The 27,208-nt window shown below is 40.6% G+C and overlaps 1 protein-coding gene across 1 annotated transcript; it reads right to left on the bottom strand.

Annotated features, from left to right (window-relative positions):
- Positions 1 to 1,500: 1,500 nt before the first annotated feature.
- Positions 1,501 to 24,184, bottom strand: SERPINE3 (serpin family E member 3; the record flags this gene model as incomplete). Its single annotated transcript, XM_080364233.1, has 8 exons — positions 1,501 to 1,541; positions 3,972 to 4,055; positions 6,652 to 6,738; positions 10,630 to 10,730; positions 12,262 to 12,460; positions 17,936 to 18,133; positions 19,418 to 19,651; positions 23,926 to 24,184. The coding sequence occupies 8 exons, from the start codon at positions 24,182 to 24,184 to the stop codon at positions 1,501 to 1,503; spliced, it is 1,203 nt and encodes a 400-aa protein (XP_080220359.1).
- Positions 24,185 to 27,208: the final 3,024 nt, after the last annotated feature.

Raw genomic sequence — 27,208 nt, 5'->3', positions numbered from 1 at the left:
CTTTGCCAAAAAGTTGCTTTGTAATTTAAAAAAAAAAGCACATACATTAAACAAGGTAATGTTTTGTATATACAGTTATTTTGGATATATTATTGTAAGATGTATAAATGTATTTTGAAAAATATTTAAGAAAAGCACTTTTGTTATTCCATCAATAAAAACTCTATTTTAATCTTTGTGTAGGACTGAGTACTGTTTTTATTGGAATGGTTCATTTTCTGGTATCAGTGGTGAAGAATGAAAAGCAGTTTTTGTATTGCTGGATATTCTGCTCTTAATCAGAGAACAAGTGAAAGGGAGCTAAGGCTGAATCGCAGCTATGGTAGGTTGAGACCCTGTGTCCTTGTGTACTTTGCTGTTTGGTGACTGGCATAACAAACTGATGCACTGCGTACACATTCACAGCAATGACAAAACCCACAGTTTTATCAGGTTACACTGTTGTAAAGCAGGAGTCGGGGGCCTTTGAGGAATGCTGCACAGAGGTTTTGTGTGTCAGAAGTTTTGACATGTTTACAAATTTGGGAGCAGCCAGAAGATGCTGCTTCCTGGACACAAAATATCACTGAATGCTTTATTGGCCCACGTCTTTCATCTGCACTAAACTCTCCTAAGTTCTGGGAAGCTTTGTTTGGTTCAGGGGGAGCAGCTCCCCTCTGATGTTTTTGCTAGGAGACAGTAGTTCACAAACTTCACAAAAAATTTTAGTGGGGCTGGGTTTCTGATGCTTGTGCCATGAGTTGCAGAATCTTGTACTAAAACACTTGCTGTTATCCCAACTTTCGTCGGGATGCTTTTAACTTCATTCAGAGTTCTTCAGGAATGTGCATTCTATGCTGTGTTAATTAAAAAAAAAAAAGTAGAATAAAAGCTAGTAAAGGTAGTATTACTACATTTTTTGGCAATAATATTTGTTTGGTTGTGGATTGAGCGGGTATTTCTGCTTCCCACCTGTTCTGTCAGTTTTGAAACAGCCTCTCAGCCTTATTTCCTTTTCACAGCATTTTGCTACTTACTTTGCTTCCCTTTCCCTTTCTTAGCTGGGTTATATTTAAGTCTGGGACCAGACCAGACTTACATTTTTTTCTTAAGCTTTTTTACTTCAGGACAGGGAAATAAAGTTGTGCTCGAAAAGCAACATCTTGCAGATGACCTACACACGCAGCATCAGTCAAACTGACGTTAGCTATGATGAAGGTAAGCAGAAGCTATTGGTCCATATTGTTAAACATTTAGGTAGCAAAATCTGTTCAGTTTTTCCCCAAATGTTTATATACTCACTATCTTTGCGGTAGTTGTGGTGCTAATGATTCTTAGAGAGCTGTATGTTTCCAATAGTGTGTACAAAGGAAGGGAGTGGAGGACTTGCTCACTATTATTCTTGTAAAAGTGATACTGTTTAAAACTATTTTAATAAATACAAATAATGTAGCTTTTAATTTCATTGAAGGAAAGCTCACCACAAGAGGAACAGAAGACAGTGTATTTGGCTAGTGTTTATTATGAAGGATTTGTAACTCTTCCTATAGAGAGTATTGAACCTGTAAATGAAAACAATATTAATGTTATTTCAGTTCGGGATGACATTTTTCAAAGTGTAGTACAGTTTAAATACATAAATTAAGCACTGAACTAGCAGATTTGTGAACATTCATTGCATGTATGGAAAGTTCAACTGCAATTGCATGCTTCTCTTAGAATAATTGGAACAATTCTGTAGTAAAAGCAAAGAAGCCTTTCCAAATAGTTGGTAACCCAAATTAGAAATTTACCAAAACCTGAAACCATTGGGCTAAAGAATCATTTTTGAACTTGAGCAAAGCAGAGCCTAAGATAATTTCTTTGTGTTGATGCTGTAGTTACGAAAGAGATTATTACAACCCCTTGAATGAATTCACTGCCGCAGATTCATTGAATTAGAGGTTTGGTTGTGTTGCTGTTACTTTGCCCATCTTTCAACGGGAATGTGTTCAAATCTGAAATTCAGATTAAATTAACTCAAACTTTTTCAGTTATTTTGGGCAGAACTATACTATTTGAAGTCTTGGATAATATATTTCTGCTATTACTACAAGCCTGATGCGGTGAAGACTTTTGGTCTACATAAAAGATTCATTGTGAACTTCATGGGGATAGTAAGATTTAAGTACCTCTCACTAGGTGAATAAAATGTACTAAAAGCAGATCTTCTTTATGGTTTCCCCTTTTCACACCTGAACTTCAGTTACTAAGTCTGAGCAAACAAAATGGCTGAATGTCTTCAGTTTTCACTTCTTGCATTAAAAAGCTTAAATTGCAGAAATGTACTGATTTTGAATTTATTAGAAGGTATGTATTTTGTTAAAACATAATTTTTATATGAAGTTTACAATCTGTTTTGCTTCCTGCTTATATGATCTATCATATACTGTAAACTGAGCAATTTTATTCACTGAAATCAGTTTGTTCTTAATTCTGAGGAGCCTGTGGCTCAGGTTTCATAGGTTATGATCTTTTAGTACCTTTTTTTAGTCTTTTTTTTTTTGTTAATTCTGCATTTACCAAGTAAAATACTTTTATTGATGGAATGGTGATGGTTGCCAAAGCATAGTCAAAACAAAAGCCCCATGAAGTTAGTGCATTTCTCTTAAAAAGCTGTGTTTGCATTTTGGTCAAAATATAAGATACAGATTTTTTTAAGCAGAGTGTTAGAAGCTCAGATATTCACTAAGAGAACAGAGTTGTGTTGCTTGGAAGCAGATAAGGAAAATTATTCTTTTTGGTCTTCTTGCCAGGCCACCTGTTTTACTGCACTGTATAAATGGCTATATGCTCCCTGGAACTCTAAACGGACATGACTCCAGTTATGAGAGAAACTTGTTGGTTTGAAGGACTTTTTTAAGAACATATTTAAGGTACAAATTTACTGCATTGCTAAGAATGATATGAGTTATTGGAGGTGGCCTGATGGTGCTAAATGGTGCATTATGTGATTCTTTGTTGTTGCCCATGATCTATATGGTGTTTTCTTTTGGCAGAGGCTCTGGAGTAACTTATGTGACTGGACATCTGAAATGAGACATATACTCTAATACTGGAGCTGGAGGAACACTGATACTTCCTCTTTCATACCTGCTTTGGGTTTGTTTGTATATTTTGGGCTGAGCTCATTATCATTATCAGAAAACAGGCAGTTACAAAAGAAAGATGCATTTCTTGGCACTTCTTTGCATAAGTGAAGATGCAAGCTAGATTTTTTTTTTGCAGAGCAAGTTACTTGATTACATAGAGTGAATATCCGTGGCTTTTAAAAACTTGAGTGTTTCATGAGGATGCTGAGTAGTGAAGGGTCCAGATGTGTAAAACTATCTCCTCCAAGGTGTTGCTATTCAAGATAACAAGGCAAGAGAAACTTGCTTCTGCATATTCTGAGCTGTAGCTGGGCAAAAGATTGTTGGTTTTCAGAATGTATGAGATATCCCCCTAGAAACTGCTTGAGGTAGAATTAATACAGGGAATTTCAGGCCCTGGAGTCCTGGTGCCTACAGGCAGAAGTCTGTTTGCTCTGTGCCGTCTGTGGAGGCCTGAAAATGTTTCATTTTTAGGGAAAGATTTCTATTTTAACTTGTTCAGATACTAATCCATCTGATCTAGCCCATTTGTACTTTGGTTCGTCCTGTGGAGGTCGGTCCCTAATCTTTGGGCATTTAAGAACCCTCAATTGCCTGTAATTAGGGTAGAAATCTTTTTGAGCATGTACTGCGTAAATGTACAAGAAGCTAATCTGGCTTCCCTGACTTCTATGACTATCATGCATTATTTTTAAAGAAACTCAACTATGTTCTTTGTACTTTAAAACTCCTAAACCCGCTGTTTACCTGGTGGTTGTAATTTCCTGGTCCAAAGGAAGGCACGTTATTTACAAAGAACTTGCTACTGGTTTCAGTGCTACTCATGAAGGACTCTGCTACTGAAATGGAGAGTGTGCGTACCTGTGTTAGTTTGTCTCAGGAAAAACGTGAAAGGTCTGTCTGCTTTGAAAATAGGCGTTCGTGATCTTTTCAGTAATACCATTGCTGTAATGCAACAAAGAACATGAGTAAACTCTGTGCATTTTCATTCCATCTTCTGTACAGTGGCCTCAAGCTCTGATCTGTAGTACCTGAGTTTTGAGTTGCTCCTCTGCTTTAAGAGTAAAACAATAATTCTATCCAGCAGCGAAATCAGTCTGGGTGAATGAACAAGTCAAGTGTTGTGAGACTACATGCAAGGGATCGGTGTGTATTTTGTTGCTGAAGAGAGCCTGTCTGGTTTTGGATTTCAAAGGTAATATAATTTTTGTTGTTATCGCAGCCATAACTGCTGAAATCGTAACATGCTATTGCCAAACCTGTTTGCCAATCCCTAGCTATGCTTTTCTGGTAAAAAAGATAAGCAAGGCACAAATGTAATCTCTTTTCTAAATGGGAGATAAGCAGCAGAGAAATATCTGTGTCCTCCTGGAATTTCTCCATTAGAGTATCCTCGATCTCAGTTTATTACTGTCCTTCCCCTCTCTGGTTGGCGGTTAATTATTAGATTAAATAAAGAGTCCTTAACAATTATGATGGCTCAGCTATTATTAAAACACATCTTGTTAAAATAAACTATTCCTTGTGCCTACATAGTATTAATAGTACATTGTTAAAAACAAAACAAACAAACAAACAAAACCAAAACCCACCACAATATTAAAATCCCCAGATTTGGATTATTTTTTGGTCAGCACCGCTAACAGTGGAATTTAATTGAAAATTCAAGTAAAGCTCAGTAAAACTAGTTTGAGTGGCATTATTTCAGTGCTCCTAAAAGTGTCTCGTGTAGCTTTCAAGCCACTGTGTTGACTAAATCCAGAGCTTTTAAAGTAATAAATATAACCATACCTTTCTAAATCAGCTTCTTAGCTTGGTGTGACTGGAGTTAAGGGAAGTTTTGGCATTGCTTTCAATGGGATAAAGATATGATGTCTGATTGTTATTACCCTTAGTCTTTGGTATGTAATTGAAGCAACATAAAAGCATTTATTTTTTTAATGGGAATTACCAGAAAAATTCCTTAAAATATTAATGCCCCAGTAGAGATGAAAATTTTCATAAAATTAAACTGTACAGCTCTGCAGGAAGGTTAACCTAGTTATGTCAAATTGTCACTGCGCGCCCACATATGTACAGCGTGTGTCTTATCCGAAGCTGTTGTCGGAGAAGTGCTGCACCAGAGCAGGGGTGCTCCGGTGCCTTTTGGCATTGTGACTGCAGGATGTCTGCCGTGAGGGGGTGCACCTCGCAGAGCCACCCCATCATCGAGATACACTGTGGTGCTCTCCCTATGTCTCTCCTGGATTTCCTCCTGGAAGCAAGGAGGATCATAGAATCATGGAATCATTTTGGATGGAAGGCACCCTGAAGATCATCAAGTCCAATGGTTAACCAACACTGACACTAAACCATGTCCCTAAGAATCTTGTCTGTATATCTTTTAAACACCTCCAGGGATGATGACTCAACCACTTCCCTGTGCAGCCTGTTCCAATGTTTCACAACCCTTTCTGTGAAGAAATGTTTCCTAATATCCAGTCTGAACCTTCCCTGGTGCAACTTGAAGCCATTCAGCAGAGAGGGGGGAGACCCAGATCTTGCCATCAGGTACCACCAGTGGTTGCAATGTGTGCATGGAGCACACCTGAAGGGAGCACAGCCCAGGGAAGCAGAGGCAAAATGTGGTTTGCTGATGTTTGAACAGCTTCAGGACACATTCAGCTTCTGAGAAGCCGATGGCAGCAATGCCCATATAATCCACACAGGGGTCTGGGTCTGCTGCTGCCTTTCACGCTGACTTACAGCCTCTCTGCAGCATCTGAGGCTTCCAAACGGGAAACAAACAAGCATGGGTTGTCTTTGATAAAGCTCATGCGACAGAAATAAAAAGAAAAATTAAGATCGCACAGCTCAGTAATTTCAGTTGTTCTGTTTTATGTTAGTTGTGATGGAGGATTTCTACTGAGATGTGATTCAGCTCATGAGGGTTATTTATTGACTCTGTAGTCCACAGCTGAGATTTTACTCTGAATCTCCCCACACAGCCAGTCCCAGCTGCTCACGTGGAAGTGATCTGTAGAAACTAATGCACATGAAGGTCACACTTCAAAGTACATAAGAAACAAACCTGTCTTTGTGAAGACAAAACTTTCCCATCATGACTTTCAATGATACCAAAAGGATCATCTTCCTAAAACAAACCCTGTAACAATTCAGGAGCTATGGACAAAACATTATTTTCCTTCTTTGATTTTGTGATCGGAACAAGCAGATTTAACCAACAGAAAAAGAAGTGGTTTATCATCTTAAACTGGGTTTTCCCTGGGCTGGTAAAGCTGGTTCTCACTTGAGTCTTTATATGTTAGTCTAAGATCAAACATGGAAAGGGAAGAGTTTTGAGAGTTCTTATGGGCAATTATAATGGTAAAATGGAAGCACGTTAAATATAAAAGTTTAAATTTAGGTTAGGCATATATTTAAATGCTACTGTGCTGGTGTTGGTTGGTTGGTTTGTTTGATTTTTTTATAAATGACTACGAGTTGTTTCTGCAGTGACAATTTTCAGGAGCGAAAAGTGAAGTTTGTATATTTGCTGTACCTGTAGCTCCTGATGCCTTCGTACCATCTTCTGTTACTTCAATCTCTGCTTTGTGAATAGCTTCAGAAATATAAAGACTACTTTGCTCTGCCAAAAAACCCAGAAATGAATATTAATAGTTATTTTCTGAATTCCATTGTGAACACAGGTTTCTTTTTTCTTAATTCAGAATGCTTTTATCTTTTTTTTTCCTGCAGAATCTAAGGATGACATAACCATTAGGTACTTCACCTGGGCACACTGAATTGAATATGTGTCATATCATTAGGTTTTCTTCTGTTGCAAATTCCTTCCACTGGTTCCTTCACCACATCATGTTCAGAAAGACAGCACAATATAAGCCTGCCCTTCAATTCCTTTTTCTGGCTTCCACAGAAGATCCTCAGTTCTAATTTTGACTCGGCTACTGATTTTTCGTACATGTACCTAATATGGATGAGCACAGACAGTCTGAACATCTAAGCTGGTTTGATATTAGGGACCTTTTAGCATGTAGCTGAGATAGTATGACTACGTGGCTTTTGGAGTAGTGTGACCTTCTGTGCAGCAGCTTGGAGAATAAGCTAAAATGCTCACGTGTGTCTTGAATCTGTCTGCCTGAACGTGCCCTTTGTCACAGAGCACAGCTTGCTTGATGGCCCAGGTGCCTCTGACTTCTGCATGAAACACAGATCCTACTTTCAGAGAAGCAGTGAAGTTCTTAGGAAAGAATCACTGGGGTCAATGCAAAGTTGGAATATTTTTTCTGCTTAAAGGCATTTCTGCTATTGACTTCTCATCATTCAGATCTGATATCTAATCTAGGGGAGCAGGAACAACAAGATTTTTGACTGTGTCTGTATAGTTGTACACTTGGAAGAGCTGTGAGGTGCCTTCACATTACTGCTGATGGAGGCAGCTGCAATCTGGCCCCTTTCCACTGGTGTCCAGTGGTGGGAGCTGGGCTTTGGCTACAGAAGAGCATCACTTAGACACTATATAGGAAGATCTTGAAAGTGAGGAAAGCAAGATTAGGAAGACAGTGTGTCACAGAATCACAGAATGTTAGCGATTTGGAAGGGACCTCGAAAGATCATCTAGTCCAAGATCATCTAGGCCGGAGCAAGAACACCCAGATGAGGTTACACAGGAAGGTGTCCATGCAGGTCTTTAATGACTCCAGAGTAGGAGACTCCACAACCTCCCTGGGCAGCCTATTCCTAAGATCTCTGTATCACTGACAGAGGAAGGCAGCTCCCTTGCCAGTGTGAGTAGGGATGGGCACATTTAGCTGCCTCTGACTATGGAGGGACTTTTCAGGGAGCCTCAAGTCACCATTATGAATACCTTTTCCTCCCTTGTTTCTGCCCATGTTTACTTGTTCTTTCAGCTTTATGGTTGTTGTCCCACTAGATAGACAACTAGATCCTCTGAATCTGAGGATTGAGTCTGATATATAGGTGAAAAAAAGGAAACACTAGAAGCCCATTTTAACTCTTTCTATCTGAATTTTGTCCAGTTAAAAATCCAGGACGGAAACAAGACAAAACTGTGGAGAGGCAGATTTTTTAAAATTAAATACATCAAACATATTTGGAGGAAAAAAAAAATAGAAGCCTTCAGACATAAAGAAGCTACTCCAGGTCTGAAATGAAGTAACACATTTGTTTGCTAGATGTGATTCTGAAAATTATGATTACTCCTTCATATAGAAGAGGAACTGAAAAGTTACATGTTCTTTTTCCAACTGTATCTATTGGTTAAATAAAAGATAAACCTTCCTTATAAACTCTGTCTCACGTAACTCTTGGACCATCGAAATAACCCTCCTATTACAGAATCACAGAATCAACTGGCTTGGAAAAGACCTCAGAGATCATCGAGTCCAACCCTTGGTCCAACTCTAGTCCGTTTACTAGATCATGGCACTAAGTGCCATGTCCAACCTCACTTTAAAAACCTCCAGGGACGGCGAGTCCACCACCTCCCTGGGCAGCCGTTCCAATGCCTGACCACTCTCTCTGTAAAGAATTTCTTTCTAATACCCAGCCTAAATTTCCCCTGGCAGAATTTAAGCCGATGCCCCCTTGTCCTATTGCTGACTGCCTGGGAGAAGAGACCAATCCCCACCTGGCTATAACTTCCCTTCAGGTAGTTCTAGAGAGTGATGAGGTCACCTCTGAGCCTCCTCTTCTCCAGACTAAACAACCCCAGCTCCCTCAGCCTCTCCCCATAGGTCTTGTGTTCAAGTCCCTTCACCAGTCGTGTTGCTCTTCTCTGGACCCGCTCCAGCACTTCAATGTCTTTCCTGAACTGAGGGGCCCAGAACTGAACACAATACTCCAGGTGTGGACTCACCAATACAGAGTACAGGGGAAGGATCACTTCCCTTGTCCTGCTGACCACGCTATTTTTGATACAGGACAGGATACCGTTGGCCTTCTTGGCCACCTGGGCACACTGCTGGCTCATGTTGAGCTTCCTGTCAATTAGTACCCCCAGGTCCCTTTCTGTCTGAGGCGCGGTGGCGTGCGCCTGTTGTCCCAGCTGTGCATGGGAGGCAGAGTCTGTCGGATTTCTTGAGCCCAGGGTTCGAGTCCCGCAGAGCGGCGCTGAGACTGCCGGAGCTGTGTTCGGTGTTGAAACCCCGGAGGGGTGGGGCCAGGGGCACCAGTGTAGTAATTATGATACATAACTGAGTAGCTAAAGAGTAGAAATGAGAAGGGCCTCATCATATCCCTTAATGTATAATCCTGCCACAGGCTGGATCGAATATGTCTACAAGCCTTACCCTGGATGATGTGAAGCAGAAAGCCACTGAGTTGCTTAGACAAAAAAGAAGCTGCTAAATGAGATCATTTATGATGGAGTTTATTTCCTCCAAGTATTTATCTTATTTAAGTAGATGTTAACTTTATAAAATGCATCCTTGTGCACTTCATCCATATATTAACATTTGTTTGCAGTAAACAAAACTGCAGGCTTTTATAAATAAGTGGGCAGTGACAAACTATTTTAATGTGCCTCTCTCTGCGGTCTGAGATATGTATTGCAATAAAACAATGCAGTAAAAGCGGTATTAAAAAAACCTCATAAGTAACATCCCTTCTGAGGTTTATTCCAGGAAAGCAACTCTTCTGTAAAAGCAGCTTTGTCTAAATTGGGGGAATTTCTTCTTGTCATACCTCTGTTTATTCACTCACATGCACAAGAACTGCATGAACTCTCCGTCTTTCAGGGCAGCTACCACTGAGTCTTTGCTATGAGTAGAAATGACTAAGATGAAATAATTTATGTTGCTGGTAGTAGTAAACAAACAAAACAAAACAAAAAAAAAAAAGAAAGAAAGAAAAAAAGAAAAGGAAATAGATAATTTGGGTTCTTTTAGTATATAATATTAAGTAGGGATAAAAATTTTCCAAGAAGTGGGATAAATTCAGACTTCCAAAACCAAGACAGTTTACAATTGTAACACTAATATTTTAGCAAGGCAAAAGTATAATTTAATCCACTGGTCACACTGGTCACTGGATCAGCAAGACAACATAGCAGGGGCATATATTGATATCATTTGTGGTGTCAGGAGCTGGAATACAGACTTGTTGGACCAGCATCCCTAACTCTTAAATGACTATTTAAAAACAAATACAGGAATGAGAGTTATATTAAAGCATCCTAAATATCTGAACAACTAACCATTTTCTAGGCCTGTGCTGTCTTGACAGGTTTAATCTTAAAGAAAGAAGGAAAAGTAAAAAGAAATATAAGTAATAACAAAACCAGCCTTGTCCCTTTCAGATTCATCTTTCCTACAAAACAACAGTTCAAAATACAAGTACCAATAATAAAGTAGAACAGTTGAGCATGAATTGTGGTTTAGATTTCCAAAGAGAGAGAAGTATAATCAATTCAGAAGGCCCAGGTCTACTGAGTCATTCAAATGTGAGAGTCTATAACTATTGGGTCAGTGATCATTTTTTATTCAGTCAAACCTCTTACCTGAAATACCTTTAAAATTAGCAGTGATGGGATCAAATGCATCTCTGATTCCCAAGGCAGAAAAAACTGTCTTTAGGTCAAAAAGGCTTTGAATACTGAACCTGGAATTAATAGGATAGATTTTATTCAAATGTGGCATTTCTAGTTTCATAGAGCTAAAAGGTGGAACAGATGCAATCTATTTCAAGCCTTTGCATTTCATCCATTTATTTCTGTGTGAGCCCAATGCCTTCTGTCTGATTAAGTGTACTTGGCAGAAAAGCAGCTTGTCTTCACCTGAAGACAGTGACAGAAGGAATCCCTCGCCCACATCTATTGCAACCAAACCACCTCTTTTGTCTTCTTGACACGTTAACTCTTCATTTCCCCAAGTGTCCTCTTTTTAACAATCTTTTTGACTGCAGCAAAGGACTCTTTGAACCATTTGCAAAAGATTAGCTTGGAGAAAGAGAGTATTAATGAACGTTGTTTTTCAGCACTTCATTAATGTGGGGAATGTAGTGGAAGAGATGTGTAACGAAACCTTTCTGTGCTCATCCATACAACAGGTCTGGCCACAAAAGGCCTTCTTGCACCTGATTCCTCCTGCTGTGCCATTTCATTTGAACAGCTGATAGAAAATTCCAGCAGCCTGTGTGCGTTTTTTAGCAACAGCAAATGACTGAAGTGGAAAACGGATGGCTGAAACTTGCTTTGTGCACAGAAAGATGACTGGTGGATGGCCCCAAGTTCTTTGTGAAGTACATCTGTAGTACACTAGCAAGTTGTAAAAATAAACTATGGAATTTTTTTTAAAGGTTATATATTTACTTTCCTGAAGCAAAGACAAAAACAGAGTGTGGGAAAGGGCCAGGAGCATTTCTCTCTTTTTAGATCTTTAAAATATTGTTGTGCCCTCAACAAATTTAGAGTAAAAGCTATTGGACTGACTGAAGTACCTGGGTTGTTTTTAAACAGTACAGAGCACATCAGGGAGTTTTGGCATTCCCAGCTCACATCTTCATGACCTAAGAAAGGGTTAGAGCTTTTCTGATCATGTGATGAATGACAAAACTGAAAGTATTTCACAGAATCACAGAATGTCAGGGATTGGAAGGGACCTTGAAAGATCATCCAGTCCAATCCCCCTGCTGGAGCAGGAACACGCAGATGAGGTTACACAGGAAGGTGTCCACGCGGGTCTTGAATGTCTCCAGAGAAGGAGACTCCACAACCTCCCTGGGCAGCCTGTTCCAGCGTCTGTTACCCTCACTGAGAAGACGTTTCTTCTCATATTTAAGTGGAACCTTTTGTGTTCCAGTTTGTACCCATTACCCCTTGTCCTATCATTGGTTGTCACCAGGAGGAGCCTGGCTCCATCCTCGTGACCCTCACCCTTTATACATTTATAAACATTAATGAGGTCACCTCTCAGTCTCCTCTTCTCCAAGCTAAAGAGCCCCAGCTCCCTCAGCCTTTCCTCATAAGGGAGATGCTCCACTCCATCATCTTTGTTGCCTTTTGCCTTTGTTGCTTTTGTTGCCCTATTTGTTAATAATTAGATTTTTTTTCTCACACGTTGCTCATTTCAGTGCTTTCACACAGAATTCTGACGAAGTAGTGAAGCCACCTTGCAGTATTAATATCACTTACCTCGGTAGAAAAATGTCCATCTTTGTTCTCTTTAAGCTGTTGGCCCAAAGGTTTATGGTTTTGGCAGAAAGCTGAGACTCAATTTGGGACAAAGATGTTCTTCTGTGGCTTGGAAGCACCAGGAACATGCTGAATTTCTCTCCCAGGTAGGGTAACTCGACCACGCTGAAAGCCTCCAGAGCTGCAGTCTGGAATTGGCCTGTGGGTGGGCAAACATAGATCTTATTTCATCATTCAAATGGGGAATAAAACCCCAAACCCACAACCCAAGCCTGGGTCAGCAGACGATTCAGAACAGCAGTGGTGGGATATAGGGGCTTGTCTCTGGTGCATGGGCTCTTGCAGCCAGCCCAGGGTGCTCTTAACTCACAACAGAGCTGATTGTGTGAGATATATCTGTATCATTTATATCTATTTATCTGTATCTATCTACCTATCTCCTGGCAGAAAAATGCCAAGGATAGTCATAGCACCTGAAGCACTGTCTGAACAGAGCGTGGATATTTTACTGCTTTCTCATACCATAGCTGTCCTCCGTGCTCAGAGTTTTTAAAACTGGTACCAAGGCAATGACAGTAACTTTCTGGCGACTGTTCCTGCAATGCTTGTTCTTTGGATAAACTTAAATTTTTTGATGTCTTTCACTAAAATTTCACTACTGGTAGAAATTAAAACAAACCAAAATGGAATGTCCTATTTAGTTAACTGAAAGCTACTTTGCCACATGTTTCCATCTTTACTACCTTTAAAAATCAGTTTTAACCCTATTTTGAGAAAGAAATAGTTACACTAAGCAATAAAGTAGTTAGAGTTTTGCTTATTTAAGCAACAAATTCCTTACTTTTGAAAATCTAGGCACAAAGACCTAGCAAAATCGGATGGTTATAAAAACTAGTCTAAAAGTAAAAGCTGGTGGGCTTCCAAGCTTGTGGTTAGTTATACAACAATTTGTAACAACTATTTAAAAGTACAGTTTCAGCTCCATATTTCAAAGAGCAATTAATCCAGTTGTTTGTAATGGTCACTGTTATACAGTAGAACAGGTTCAATTTTACTTCCTTATTTTTTCATCTGTTAATCCAATAAACAGCCTTTCAGGAACACTCAGCAATAGCTGGCAGTCCAGGAGATAAATACAAGTCACAAGGAAAGAACTGATGGCCTTTGCTGCAGGCCATCCAAAATACTGAATCTATTCCTTCTTCACCCAGCTGCAGTAGTTGTATCTTCAAGGGCATATACTCACATTTTTTGAGTCAGGGTTTATAATAACAGAATATAGGTAGCTCATGTTCATAATATTGGCCAATAAATGTATAGATGTAGGATGTCTCAAATGTTTAGTGTACGACATTCCCGAGGGAATGGCAGGAAGATGTGCCAGGGAAGGTTCAGGTTGGACATTAGGAAAAGGTTCTTCCCCCAGAGGGTGGTGGAGCACTGGAACAGGCTCCACAGGGAGGTGTCACGGCCCCAAACCTGACAGTGTTCAAGAAGCATTTGGATAATGCGCTCAGACACATGGTGTGAACTGTGGGGTTGTCCTGTGCAGGGACAGGAGTTGGACTTGATGATCCTTGTGGGTCCCTTCCAACTCAGGACGTTCTATGGTTCTATTCTATAATTTTTTAGCTTTGCAGATATGGACTAGATACGATTCACAAAAAGTTGATTATTCTGCCATTAAATGTTAGGCTCTAAGATTAACCCTCCTGCCATGCAATGTGGAGAAGGATTTGTGCTGTTAAAACCACCTCCCAGAACATGGATCATGTGCTGGGAAAAGACCTTCTGGTTTGCAAGGTATAAGCAGGGAAGATTTACATTTGTAGTGCACTGGACATGAGGGGTTTAATTTATGGGCATGCTGATATTTTGAGGTCAGCACATTGTGCACAAAGGTTATACAGTCCTTATTTATTAATTAGCAAGAAAATAAAAGAGTTGAGTTTATTTAGTCAGATCATTTAGTGTTCTTTACTTGAAATGATTTTAAGCATCCCATAAGGATTATATATAGGTTAAATCAGTATTCAAATATAGTTAACAAATTGCTTGGAAAAATGAATATGTAAAATAGCTGCAGTGTATTACAGGCATCTGTAAACTGTAATGTTGACATTTTCTTAGAGCAGTGTTAATTGTCCCCAGGCTGATTTGTTCTGTGTGGCCGTGTTAAATGATAAATAATGTCATAAAAGCGGAGGTCGATAACAGGCCACAGCTAATCTTTCTCACTGTATTTTGGATCATGATGGGAGACAGCTGCTATAATTTAATAATGAAGGAAAGTTATCTCCTGCCTCTGTTTTGTTATACTGAGCCTGGTTTTTGTATTAATTTCAAACTGATTTGTTAGAAATGTTCATAGCATTTTTAGTGACAAAGACTGAATTTGCCCTATAAAATCTGACAATCAGAAAATTTTAAATGCTGCTTCTCATTTTGACTTCCCTCAAAAGTCTCTCCAGCTGCAGGGAACTCACACATTTCAGGCCGGATGAGAAGATAATCCCAGTATTTTGGTAAACTTTCCTTTGCTGTGCAAATATTTAACACTCCAGTTACCTACTTAAGGATGACAGGATGGAGCTCTTATGTTTAGGCAAATGGTCAGAAATGCACAACTAATGATTTCACACGATGTTTGCAAGAGCTCAGGAGGAAATATATGGTCAGTCAGTGCAGCTCGACTGCCGAATTTCTAGTCACTGGTCTTTACCTGAGATCTCCACCTATATAAGCACTGGCAGCCCTCTGCCTTCTGTCATTTTAGGCTTCTAATTTCTTTATCTCACTTTACTAAAAGAGAAAGGTCAGAGAAAAGCTCTGTTCCTGAGCTAATAGGTGTGTGTTACTCCCAAGAAGCCTGTTTGTTTACCTGAATAGCTCGCAAAGCAACAAAAGGCGAGGCTATTCCAGATATCACGAGTAGCAAAGCTGCTTCAATGAGCTGGTGATAGGAAATCACCCAGGGCTGAAAGACATGAGTTGATGTGGTAGTTTATGTTACTCAACAATGAGGATAATAAGGTGTAGGGTTATAGAAGGGGAAACTCTGCATTCCTGAGTAAAGCAAATTAACTTATAACAGGTTTGGATGCAAAGAGGATGAGAATTTTCCAAGTCAGAAGTGTGAATGCACTCAGGAGCTGGCAGTCTCAGCAGGAGGAAGAACTCTGGTGGAAACACCATGGATGTCCCAGAAGAAGAAATACCACAAAGGAAGATGTAACAGTAGGGACAAGCTCGCAAAGAGAGGAAAAAGTGTTTCCTCAACTGGGTGAGTTATGGTGCAGAGATAAACAGGCATAGAAATAATGAATGGCCAACAGCTTGACTGATGTGACTGTTGCACAGGAAAGGAAAATGGTTTAGTTACATAAAAAAAAGAAAAGGGAAAGATGAATGGTGCTGCTGAACACTCTGATTTTTTTTTTAACCTTCATCCCTATTAATTGCTAGAACTGATGGGAAAGAAACAGTCTGGTGATACAGCAAAGGGTAATGGTGAGGTTCCTAAAGGAAGTGAGGAAATAACAGGAGGTATTACAACACCAGTGACAGAAACAAAGTTTAAACTACTTGAGAGAGACAAATAATAATCTGGGGCCTGGATGATCACCACCCTAGAAAACAAAAACTACTTGGATGTGCAATCACAAATGTGTCAGCAAAGATTCTTAATAGACCTGTAGATTCATTTGTGTCCCATGACTGGGAAACGGTAGTATATTTATAAAGAAAAGAAAGTTATCTGGGAAATTTTTTGTCTTTGTTTGAGAAGTTTCAGAACATACTCTGGAGAAAAGAATAATCAGGTCACAGGGGGAAATAGAAAGTGAGATGAATTGCAACATAGGTAGACCCTAGCAAAGAAATCTATAAGAAATTTTGTCTTGATGAATAATTTGAAAGAAAGACTTGGATCCAGCCATCTAGTTTTAAGTAAAACATAAAACATAGTTTCACTGTGGCACTATGTACAGGTAGAAGTGATGGCAATGAGAGCAAGAAATGAAAGGCAGCAAACAGGTACTTGAAAGGGAAACTACAATCAGCTAAGTAAGAAGTGGGGTTCCCAGCTTGAAAAGAGCTTACCAGTGGCTTTCTAAAGAGTTTCCAACACTCAAGACTTTCATCAATGACAAACAGTGGGGTTACCGTGCTGACTGCAGTGATGGAAACCAAATGATGGCTCAAAAACATGACAAAAGGTGGACCTGTGGAGATTTCCCTCTGATTCGCCTAGGACTCAGTGGCATGAAAAAAATGGAGAAAGAAAAAAAGGCCCAGCTGGAATCAACCTTAAGTAACAACCCAGAGATGATTCTGTGGTGCACTATGCAAGGTATTTTAGCCAGTCATAGAAATACCAAGAGCACTTTATTGCACATGTATATGGCCTCATTAAAAGTATCATGTACATTCCTGGCCACTTATTTTCAATAAAGACTAATTTAAATTGGAAAAGTGCAGAAAAGAACTACTGGAGAATTGGATTATCCGTTTTTTTAATATAGTAGGAGAGCCTGGCATCTTCAGCTTAGCTAACAGGAAATTGAGAGGCAGCTTCGTGGCTGGCAAATACATCTGGGAATAAATATCAAAGCTAAGGAGAAATTATTTAAGTTAAAGGATAAAGCTGTCACAATGGTGAGAGATATAAGTTGGTCTTGAAAAAATGTAGACCTGGAATTAGAAAGGTTTTTACCTAAGTGAAATTTTGAAATTCAGGACAGAAAGGAAATGAGCTTCTTATATTTTGGAAGAGATTGTAGATCTAAATGGAAGAATTCCTCACAGTAGAAAATTAAGCCTACAGTCCTTCTGTCAGCAACCCACAAACCCCAGGCCTTTGAAAGGAGCATGTCCTGTATTCATATATTACACAAATAAAAATTTGATCTGTATTTATATTGTTTAGAGCCCATGCTGAGAGCATCCACTGATTTGATATAAAGAACAGAAAAATTCCTGTTGCCTTTATAGCAGAATTTGGCCCTGAAGATTTGCAGTTTTACCCTAATGCAGCTTTATCCACAGACAGGCTGTGGCAGGAGGGGTGGGTGTGCAGTGCTGGTGCTCGCGGTGATGTTAACCTCTCTCTGGTGCTCACACACGTAAGGAGCAAGCAGTGATCAGGTTGAGGGGCCAGGAAACTTCATACCCAGCCCACAAATCAAAACGGTAGGGGCTTGATCTTGTTTTGGTTTTAACTGTCCCTTTGTCATGGGATCAGATGTCTTTCCTCTGGTAATCCCTTCCTAGGCAGCTTTATTTAACAAGCTCCCTGCTATTGTGAAGGACTTTGTATACCAAGGTACCTGCAGTGTTGCCTGCTGCCTTCTCCTGATACGTTATCTCGATGCCTTTCAGTTGTTTGCTATAGCTGAAAAGTTTGTTACGGAGTGCTGGGAGGTGTTGGTCTGTGATGGGGCATGGACTGTAGATATTTTAGGAACCATTTTGAACACAGGATCTGTTTTGTGATTGCCTGCGATTATAAGGTGTTGATATGGTGACCCAAGTGGTCTCTTTGTTTGATGGAATTTCTTCTGAGCCTTCTCCAGGCTGAGAAAGTAACTCATCTTAGTGCGTTATCTGCAACAATTAAATAAATAAAACTGTTCCATGTTGTACAATAGAGCAAATCTGGATCAAGGACGGTTACCGTAGTTAACTTCGGCTGTGTGATGCATTGTGGGCACGTTCAGTGTTGAGCCCTCTGCTGTGGTAAAAGGCAACATCTGGGTATCCATAAAGGAAAACTTCTTTTGCCACGTGCTTTTGAAATACATGGTGGTCACCAGGGCAACCTGGCTGAGCGGCGACCCAGCGCTCTCCAATGGCATGCCACGTACGTCCCCACCTGCATGGAAAAGAAGCAGGGACCCGCGCACACACACACAATCCTACTCACCCAGGCCTAAAAGCCAGGTCCGTGTGAGTAAATAAAGCAAGTTGTGACTGCTCTCCATCCCTAAGGGCAAGAGGCACAACTCACAAGACACTGTTAAACCTTCTACATCCCACTCACCACTTGCACCTGGACCTCATCAGGATTGCCTGTTGGCCCATGATCTCCCCAGAATGGAGCTCAAGCTGGTCAGTGTTGAGGGTCCAAGTTGTGCCAGGACTATGCTACTGGCTGAACAATATGGGTGACAGCAGCCCAGTGTTCAGCGTCGTGTTCTGGCCCTAACTGGTTTTCTAGATCAAATGTGCTCACATGTATCTTGGAGTGGTTCATTGTTAGCACTAGAAATCCCTCATGAAATGGATTCATGGTTACTGACCCTTTTACGAAGTAAGTAAGTCAACTGAAGCTCAAATCCTAATTCTCTCTCTCTCCTGTTAGCAGTTGAACTGATCTTGCTTTGGGTATCTCAAAGATTCTTGGAAGTGTAAGCCACTTTTAATTCATTGATATGCATGTGAGCACCACATAAAACTCGCATTTAATATCTAGTTCTAGAGCAATACTTTTCTATATTGAAGCAAGACTACTTATTACAGTTCATTTGAGAGGGATAGAATTTTTTTTTTCAATAGTAGCTTTAATGTGTGTGTTTAACTTCACCTCACATGTTGATGGCCAAATTAATACTCATGCAACTTAAGCTGATTGGATTGATTTGCTCTGATGCTTCTAAGGACTTGCTTTTTCAATTATTTTTTCATTAACACAGAATTTAATTTCATAACTTTTCTTGCTTATCTGGAAAGTAAATTCTTTTCATTTCCCGTTTTGACTTTTAGAACTCAGAATCTGACTGCTGAGCTCCTGCATGTCCCCCACAGCAGCATGGAAACACTCAACGCAGCAAACTTGGTCCCTGGGGAATTAGTCTGCTCCTCATTAAAACTGAAAATACTGCAAAGGATTGACATTTTAAAAATTAGAGGAACCAGGCCAAGCAGTTACCAGCTTGATAACGCAAACTTATACTCACAGATTCAGACCTATTCCAGCTCTTTCCTCACATTAGAAAATGAGCATCAGCACAGGAATTAGATTTCTTGTCTCTCAGCCTTGATTTGGACAATGTGGGGTGAGACAAAAAACTTTATACTTGGTTAAATGTAATTTCTCTCACTACTTTTATTATACATTTCATCCATGTGCAACCATTCTCATGGGTTGTAACGTTACCTCCAAGGTGACCGGTGATCCATTCCTGTATTTGGGCTGCGGTTCTGTTGGGGTCCGTGAGGTTGGTTCGCTGCAGGCTGCTGTTTGCCCAGCGCGCAGCACGTGCAGCGAAGCGGGGTGAGAGCTGCACCCTGGCATCCACAAAGAAGGAACAGGCCAGCTGCAGTGCTGTGCCTTGGCTGGAGTCCGTCACTCCTTCATACAATGTCTGCAAGAAGTCCTGCACGCTTTGATCTGCCAGGCAAGAGAGAGGGGAAAACTGCAGTTATCAAGCTTAGGCTAAGGACAGCAAAGATTGCACAAGCACTCAGCAGCTCTCAACTCCATTGCCGACACTGATGTCACCTGAAAGTTAAGGCACTGTAGCAACTGAAGCACCCTTGACTTTATAGGGTATTATTGTCAAGTACTACTGTCAAGGATGGTGACGCACTGGGCACGGGAAAGCTCTCAGCATTCTTCATGTTGCTGTAGAAATCACCGAGTGCAGATACGTCAAGTGGCTGACTTCACATCAGGCTCACACCTCTATGCACACACAACTCTTACAGTTCATAAGGAACATTTGGGGACTCTCTAGGTTCCCATTTGTGCCTCTGGCCATGACTGGCTGAGCTGCTGGTGGTGCAGTACAGCCATCTCCTCCTCCTGCCATCATTGATGCCACCTACCCCCGGAAAGGCATCTTCCTGACTGCCCGAGGTCTGTCACTGCGACCCTTGGCCCCCATGTGTTGTTTTGTTTCTTGAAGGATGGTGCCCCAAACTGGTCGAGTATTGCAGATGAGCCCTGGCAATGCTAAATAGAGCTGACAGGTTGCTTCATGTGTGTCACAGGCAACTCTTTATACAACCCACAAGAGTGTCTGCTTTTTCTTTAGTATAATTATATTTCCTAGTCAATATTTTTAATTTCTGAGAGCCCTCAGATCCTTTCCTAAAGCATCTATTATTTTGCTCATTTTCCCCTGATTTGAGCAGCCGATTGTCCCTTCTAAATGTAGAATCTTGCACTTGTCCTTGTTGAACTGTGTCTTACTCACTTCACACATTTCTCTGATTTCCAGGATCCTTTCAAACTCTGTTCTGGTCTTTCAAATTTCTTAAAGCAACTATGAAATTCAGTAATGTGTACTCTTAGTTTGTTGTCTACTAATGAAAATAATTGAATAGTGCCCCGATCTCCTGTTCCTGGGGAGCCTGTGGTAGTTCAATGGTGGTGGTTTCTGTGACAGATACAAGGTTGAGCTATGGACCCAACAGGAGCATGAGTCCTGCAAACTTAGAGGATCTCGTATTCTTAAAATGACATAGTTTCTAGTAGGTTCCTCTGAAAGGTGATTAAGCAGAGATTTCTACCTGTCATTATTTTACTTGCTACAGCAAGTAAAATGGTTTGTGATGGGATGGTTCATGCCAAGGTGACCTCCTGAGGCCTGGGACTCCAACTCAGTCTGAACAATGTTTATGGGCTTTCTGTCAAATTTCCTCAAGCTTCCCATATTCATGGTTCAGCCCCTTTCCCATCTCTTCTTGTGCTTTGGAGAAGACTTGCCTGTGCCCAGCCAATAAAAGTCTTATTGAGGTTGAGCGGCCTGCAAGACATTTTCAGCATGTTCCTGCTTCTATAAGTAAGTATTCCATGAGGACTGGGAAATGTCTGAGGCGTTTTTCTTCTTCAACAAGACATCAGTGCCTCTTGGCTCTGTGGGACCACCAGGACTTTCATTATTTCACCACCAAGTGTCCCAATTTCTGCATGAAATCTCAGCAGCTCACTGTTGTATATGAATTGCTGACTACTGTCTCAAAGTGGGGGGGGGGGTCAATATTGTGCCTCTTGCTTCTTCAGGTTGCTGTACTTAGCTCAGGTGCTCCTCTGCCTTGGCCTGAAACCCTGGGGTGCCCAGGGCAGCTCACAGGTATCTGACTTCCCACAGGCATGTCTAGTCTCACTGTTATGGGCTGGCTGGAAATCTTTGTTTTGACTCAGGGGAGGCCTTAGGCAAAGGGAAGAATCACCCAGTTTCTCCAGATGACTGTGGGTGTAGGCAGTGCTAGAGGAACATCAGGCTGGGCTGCCAGCTGGGACATGAATTGTTTGAGGTGGCTAATGGGGAAGTCCATCCTGCCTAGACTGACCTGTCCCAGGCTGAGCATCAGGTCAAGGACAGGATTTCCTTGAATCTCCAGCTGCCATCAGGAGACTTTTACTGCATAGATTCTCGGTGGGGTAAAGGGAGAGTGTCACATCTACCAATTTCTACCACCTGAGAGCCCAGTTTGTGTTTTCTGGCCTAACAGTGCTCCTTTAACAACCTGCAAGGAGACTAATCACCTGTGGGAACTTTGGTATTAAAATTTAGATCTATTACTCTTTAAGGGATAAAATATTGAACTCCTCAAACAGATGTCAAGAAAACTCACACAGTCTGAGGTGTAAAGTGCTTTTCTCATGTGTTTTGCATTAGTACAGGAGCATTTGGCAAGCTCTCTGGAGATTGTGAGAAATCAAAGATGGTAAATTGGAAGCAGATGTTAATGTGAGGTGTGGTATCCTCAGCTTGTAATTTCAGTCATATCAAAGTGCTTATCTAACCAAAGTCCTGAATTCTTACTCAGAAAACAGTTCAAAATTGCTTTAAAATAGTCTACCTTGGATAAAATAAATCAGCAAGGAGAAAGCATTTGAAAGCATGTAATTTTGTCTGTGCTGTCTAGAGAGACATCCCTTTATACATTGTTTTTCTTAGTACTAGAATAAAGGAGAACAAGTCTTCCAAATATTAAAAGAAGATTACAAGTGCATGTAAGAGCACAATATCCATGAATAGTGAATGAAGTATCACTGTTTTCATTGTTTTCAGCCTGCTAAGATTTTAACCACATTCTTCATTATTGTTTGACAGGCCAATGGAAACATTAATGCAAACGTATAATGGAAGAAATTAATTTTATCAGATATGCATATGTATGTGATTTGCTTTTAATCATCTGATAGGAAATTTGATTTAAGTATTTGATTTAAACCATTTGAAGAAGGGGTTTCCTTCTCCATCACTGGAAATGTGCTGTTATAACCAATAGCAATAGATCCTATCCTACTTTATTTTCGCATTCATGCATCAATATCACTGAAAGCCAAAGCTCATGTGGCTTGTGCCACAGACAAATAAAATGGAGATAAAGTGTCTGCTTGATATGATTTGCCGCATGAGAAGTAAGGCAGCACAAAAGAGCTCACAGGTCATTAACAGCCTCTGCACTTCTTTTTGTTACATTTTGTGTGGAGATTTGTGCCTGAATTTCACTCCGTAATATTATTGTTAAAGTTCTTTCTTAATAACTGTGCCCCTAATGACCAGAAGTGTCAAGAAAGATGTAATACTTGTATGAATTAATGTTGTTTAGAATTACCCTACTGAATTTACAGAAACAGGATTCTTACAGGCAAGACTTCATTATATCAGCTGCTCACAATACAGATGCACTGTCCTTTTGTCAGTACATGCAGCTGTATCTGTATATGTCAATATCAGCCAGAGTTAGCTCTCACTGCCGTGTCGGTTTTGAATGTCAATGCTGTACAGAATGGTAATGGTGACTAAGGCAGGTGACAGCACCGGACAGTGAAATTGCTGCAGGTTTTATCTTTGGTCTTCATATATTGAAAATAAATTTTATGCTGAGAAACAGCAGTGTCATCTCTATACATAAGTCTGGTATGTAAGCTGCAAATTTTGAAGATGTGGCAGTCATCTGCTTTTCATAAACATTGTGCCCATAATGTAAAATAGCTTTTGACGTGTGATGTGAGATGGTAGGATAATCCAGACCTAAAATGAAAACAGCATCCTTAAATTCAGCTGACTTAATGCTGGATTTTAAGACATCTGCCTTTTCTATATCCCTTCCAGATTCCCAGTGAGTTTTATTTTAGCCTGCTTTCAGGAAAAAATGCAATTGCTCCATCCATCTGCTAATGTATATCTCTCTCTGCCAGCCTCCTTCTAACAACTTTTCATCTTTTTGGCCGGTGGTAATAACACTAGAAAAAGGTGCACAGTCTTAAAGATAGTTCATTTTTTATAGGCTTCATAAAATTTAATAGGATAGGAGAGAAGACAGCTGTCCTGTGCCTGGCACCTCCTCACAGAGGATGCGGGGGAGGCCAGGACTCAACAGACATGATGAGCCCCTGGGAAACAGGAGCAATTCTGCTGTCCATGGAAGCAGCTTTTCTAGATGTAGTCGTATTTTGGTACAGTGAAAGAGGAAGCACTGATCGATAGAAAGAGCAATAACATGTATAAACTACTCCCTTGAGTTTCCTTTGTCCAGCTGATTTCTGGCTATCAAAGACAGACAAACACTCCAAACCTACATCTAGCAGTGAGACAGAAGACAGAAGTTTAGTATGATGTGTGGAATTGCTGTCTCCTTAGTAAAGCTGTGAATTTATTGCAAAATGTAAGCAAGGAACCTTTTTTTTTTTAAGCAGTACATTACCATGAATGTTGTATCCTAGGGATTCCTGCAGCTCCGTGAAGGTGTTTCCCTGAGCTCCAAACTGCAGCAGCTCCAAAGAAACAGCCACGCTTGCTGGAGAGACTACCAGGTTGGTTCTGTTCACTGATTCAGATACATGCTGGTAGAGATTGATGGCAAATTCAGTCTTCAGCTCTTTCAGCTCATCATAGGAGATGCAGTTTCCTTTGGCTAAGCAGCAAGCAGACAGGATAAATGCAGAGAAGGAAATGGGCAACATGAAGGCAAGTTGAGAACACTCTTCACCAGATAACCATACCTGCAATTAATAACAGATATATTTAGAAAAGCAATAGGCTGAGCCGACAGAGGAACTTTCTTTTTCTGTCAATGTTAAGATCTCACTTGCAATAGTAATGACCACTGTTAAAATACTTGTCCAGGTCTAACCAGAAGCTACCAAAAGAAAAAAGAAGTAGGGGCATGCTGATGACTCTGTTGACTAACAAGAACCAAGTTTTCCAGAATGCCCTACTTGTATAGGATGGTTGGCCCCTGCAGTACTTGGAGACACAGAGCCCCTTTATTAAAAAGTTAGTTACCTGCCTCCATGATGAGGCACTTTAGTGCAGTCTCCATTTTGCTGAGCACCCACAGCTCCTTTCCGTCCCCAACAGAAAGAGGGTCACATCCAGCACTCCCAGAAGGAAGACTGCTCCTTGGGAGGTGCAGGGATCAAACTGGAGGCTCCAGGATGGTCTTTAGATCCAAGTTTTCAAAAGGCTGATTTTGAATCCCCACCCTAGATATTCCTTCTATGAAATTTATCCCAGTGAATAAAGGTTGTATTTGCAAAAGGCTCCAGTGCTTGCAGCACAAAATCACTGCTTCCAATTTTTATGGGAAATTAAGTATTGGTCAACATTATATTAAGAGACACTTAGATTCAAATTTAAAGGAATAATGCTAAAATGGCAGAATAGCTTTCTTTACAGAACTTTGCCTTTTGAACATGTATACAAGTATATATTAAGAAATACTGCGCCTTCTTTCACTTCAGGATTTCCTACAAATCTTTCTCCATGCCCTTTGCTCTAGAGAGCACCTCTAATGCCTCGTATTTACTCACAGTTAACTCTGTTAAATTGTCTTGCCTTTCTGTGTCCTTCTGGGTGTCTGAATGGAAGCTGTCTATGTACGTCTTGTCTCCTTCTTTAATAGGTGGTGGAGCAAAGACTAAGTCATGAGACTGCATTTAAAGGGATAGTCAGTGATCAGAGTCTCTTGTCGGCGATGTCTGTACCACTCTGTCCAAATTCCTGTAGGCTACAAGCTCTATGGAGTGCCAGACAAAGCAGCATGCCACTGACCAGCAAATCCAAGGCAAGGAACAAAAAGGTACACATGGAGATGGAGTCAGCAACTTCCTTACAAGCCCTGCTCGAGCCTCATGAGACTTGTGACCTGCTGGTACGGAGCAAGGCATCTCCTATCTCTCTTCCCACCCCCCCTCCTTTTATATGAATTCCAGTGATTCCTCTGCCACAAAGGGGAAGAGAAAGGGTTCTCTGTGTACCAGGCACACAGCTATTTTTCCCCCTACTTTGAAACCTTATTCAGAAATCCCATGCAATTAAAATGTCTTTATTTGCCATTCTTTTTTTTTTTTTTTTTTTTTTAAATGCCATCCCAAATAGCAAGATTTTCATTCACTCTTTAGTTTCCAGCAGGAAAGAAACAACAAAGCAGTGCACTCAAAGGAGATCAAATGAGGCAGGGGACACTTTGAATGAACCAGAACCAGAAGACCTGTGGTTGTGACTGCTTTAAAAGCAATCGCAGCTGTTCATGTCTTTCTCCGTGTGACAGGATCAAATCTCCCCCATCATATTCACAGGTTCAGCCTTGCAGCTTCACAATGACACCTGAGGAAAGCAAGGTTTTAGCTTTAAAATGAGTATAAAACTTCAGCTTATATAGAGTTTGACACTATATATCCACTTAGCTGTTTTACAGTATACATTCCTGTTACAACTGGGAAAGAAGACATGGGGAAAAAGATCATTACAATCAAGCAATAGTGTTTAGGTTAGGGAAGGAGCAGCCACACAATTGAATTAGAGCCCAAATGAGAATGAAGCAATGGGCCTCCCTTCACCTGCACTGGTGCTGTTCCTCTCTCTCTGCTGTTTGGAGAAGATGACGGAATCGACACCAACACTGAGGTCTGCCTCAGCATCCTGGGATTTAGACCGTATTTCTGCTAGGCTAGATGAAGGATGAGAGCTTGACCAGTCCCTGTCTACTACAACAGGCTGGGCTGTAGCTTTTGTGATGGATGTCAATGGCATTATCCTCATGCTGCAAACTACATTTGGGCTTCAGAATTTTGCCAAATGAGGACCTGTCTGCTGAAGTTATCATTAATAGCGTCCACTTGACTGGAGATGTATTCAGAGGGAGCGAAACAGAAGCCACCAAGTGATTTGTCAAGGTCTCAGAGCTGTCGATAAATAAATTAACTCTGGTCACTAGTGAAGACCATACAGCGGGATTTGATGTGACATTTCTGGAGGTTCCAGACCTGATAAGACATTTTCTCTGTGTCCTACTTGATACTCTCCTGTGGATTTATTAAGACTTGGAAGAAAGACAGGGAGCCTGTGAAGGTTTTAGGCATTACTGTCAAAAATTGACATTCAATTCCCACCTGGCAAAATTGTTACTATTCAAATTTGGTAGATGTAATTGAAAATTAGACCCAGTATAAATGTGGTGTAGGACAGCATAGTTTCTGTGGGAAAGAAAAAAACCCAACATTCTGTCTCATGTCACATCACAGAGAGGACTTAGAAATTGGGGTGTTTGTTTCAAACTCTCCCTCTCTGCAACTTATTTAGGAAACTATGTGGAGGAATCTTAGCAGCAAAAGCCGTGTTTGCAGACAAGGACAGAGGACTTATGAAAACTAGAAATGAATCAATTCTGTTCAAAGCAGCCACAGGGAATAAGAAATGTGCTTTACGTACAATGAATAAAAAAGAAAATCCATTAGTGAATGATTAGAAAGACAAAAGGCAGCAGAGTAAGAAAGAAGGAAGAGTCAGTAAAACTAGCTGTGGCTAAAAAACAAGTGATAAAGTCATTTATCATGATCCAGGCCAAATTAAAAAATCTCATTGCCCTTCAGTTTAGCAGCCTCAGTTTTAAGTTTCTCTTCCCCAAACTGGGATCCAAAGCTGAAAACTGGATGCCCATGGAAAATCCGGTGCCACTTGGGGATGAAAGTGAAAACTGAGCTTGC

This window comes from Nesoenas mayeri, assembly GCF_963082525.1.
Source record: "Nesoenas mayeri genome assembly, chromosome: 1".
NCBI classification, from domain to species: domain Eukaryota; kingdom Metazoa; phylum Chordata; class Aves; order Columbiformes; family Columbidae; genus Nesoenas; species Nesoenas mayeri.
The sequence above is the reverse complement of the archived record's forward strand: the minus strand, read 5'-3'. Positions and strand labels throughout refer to the sequence as shown.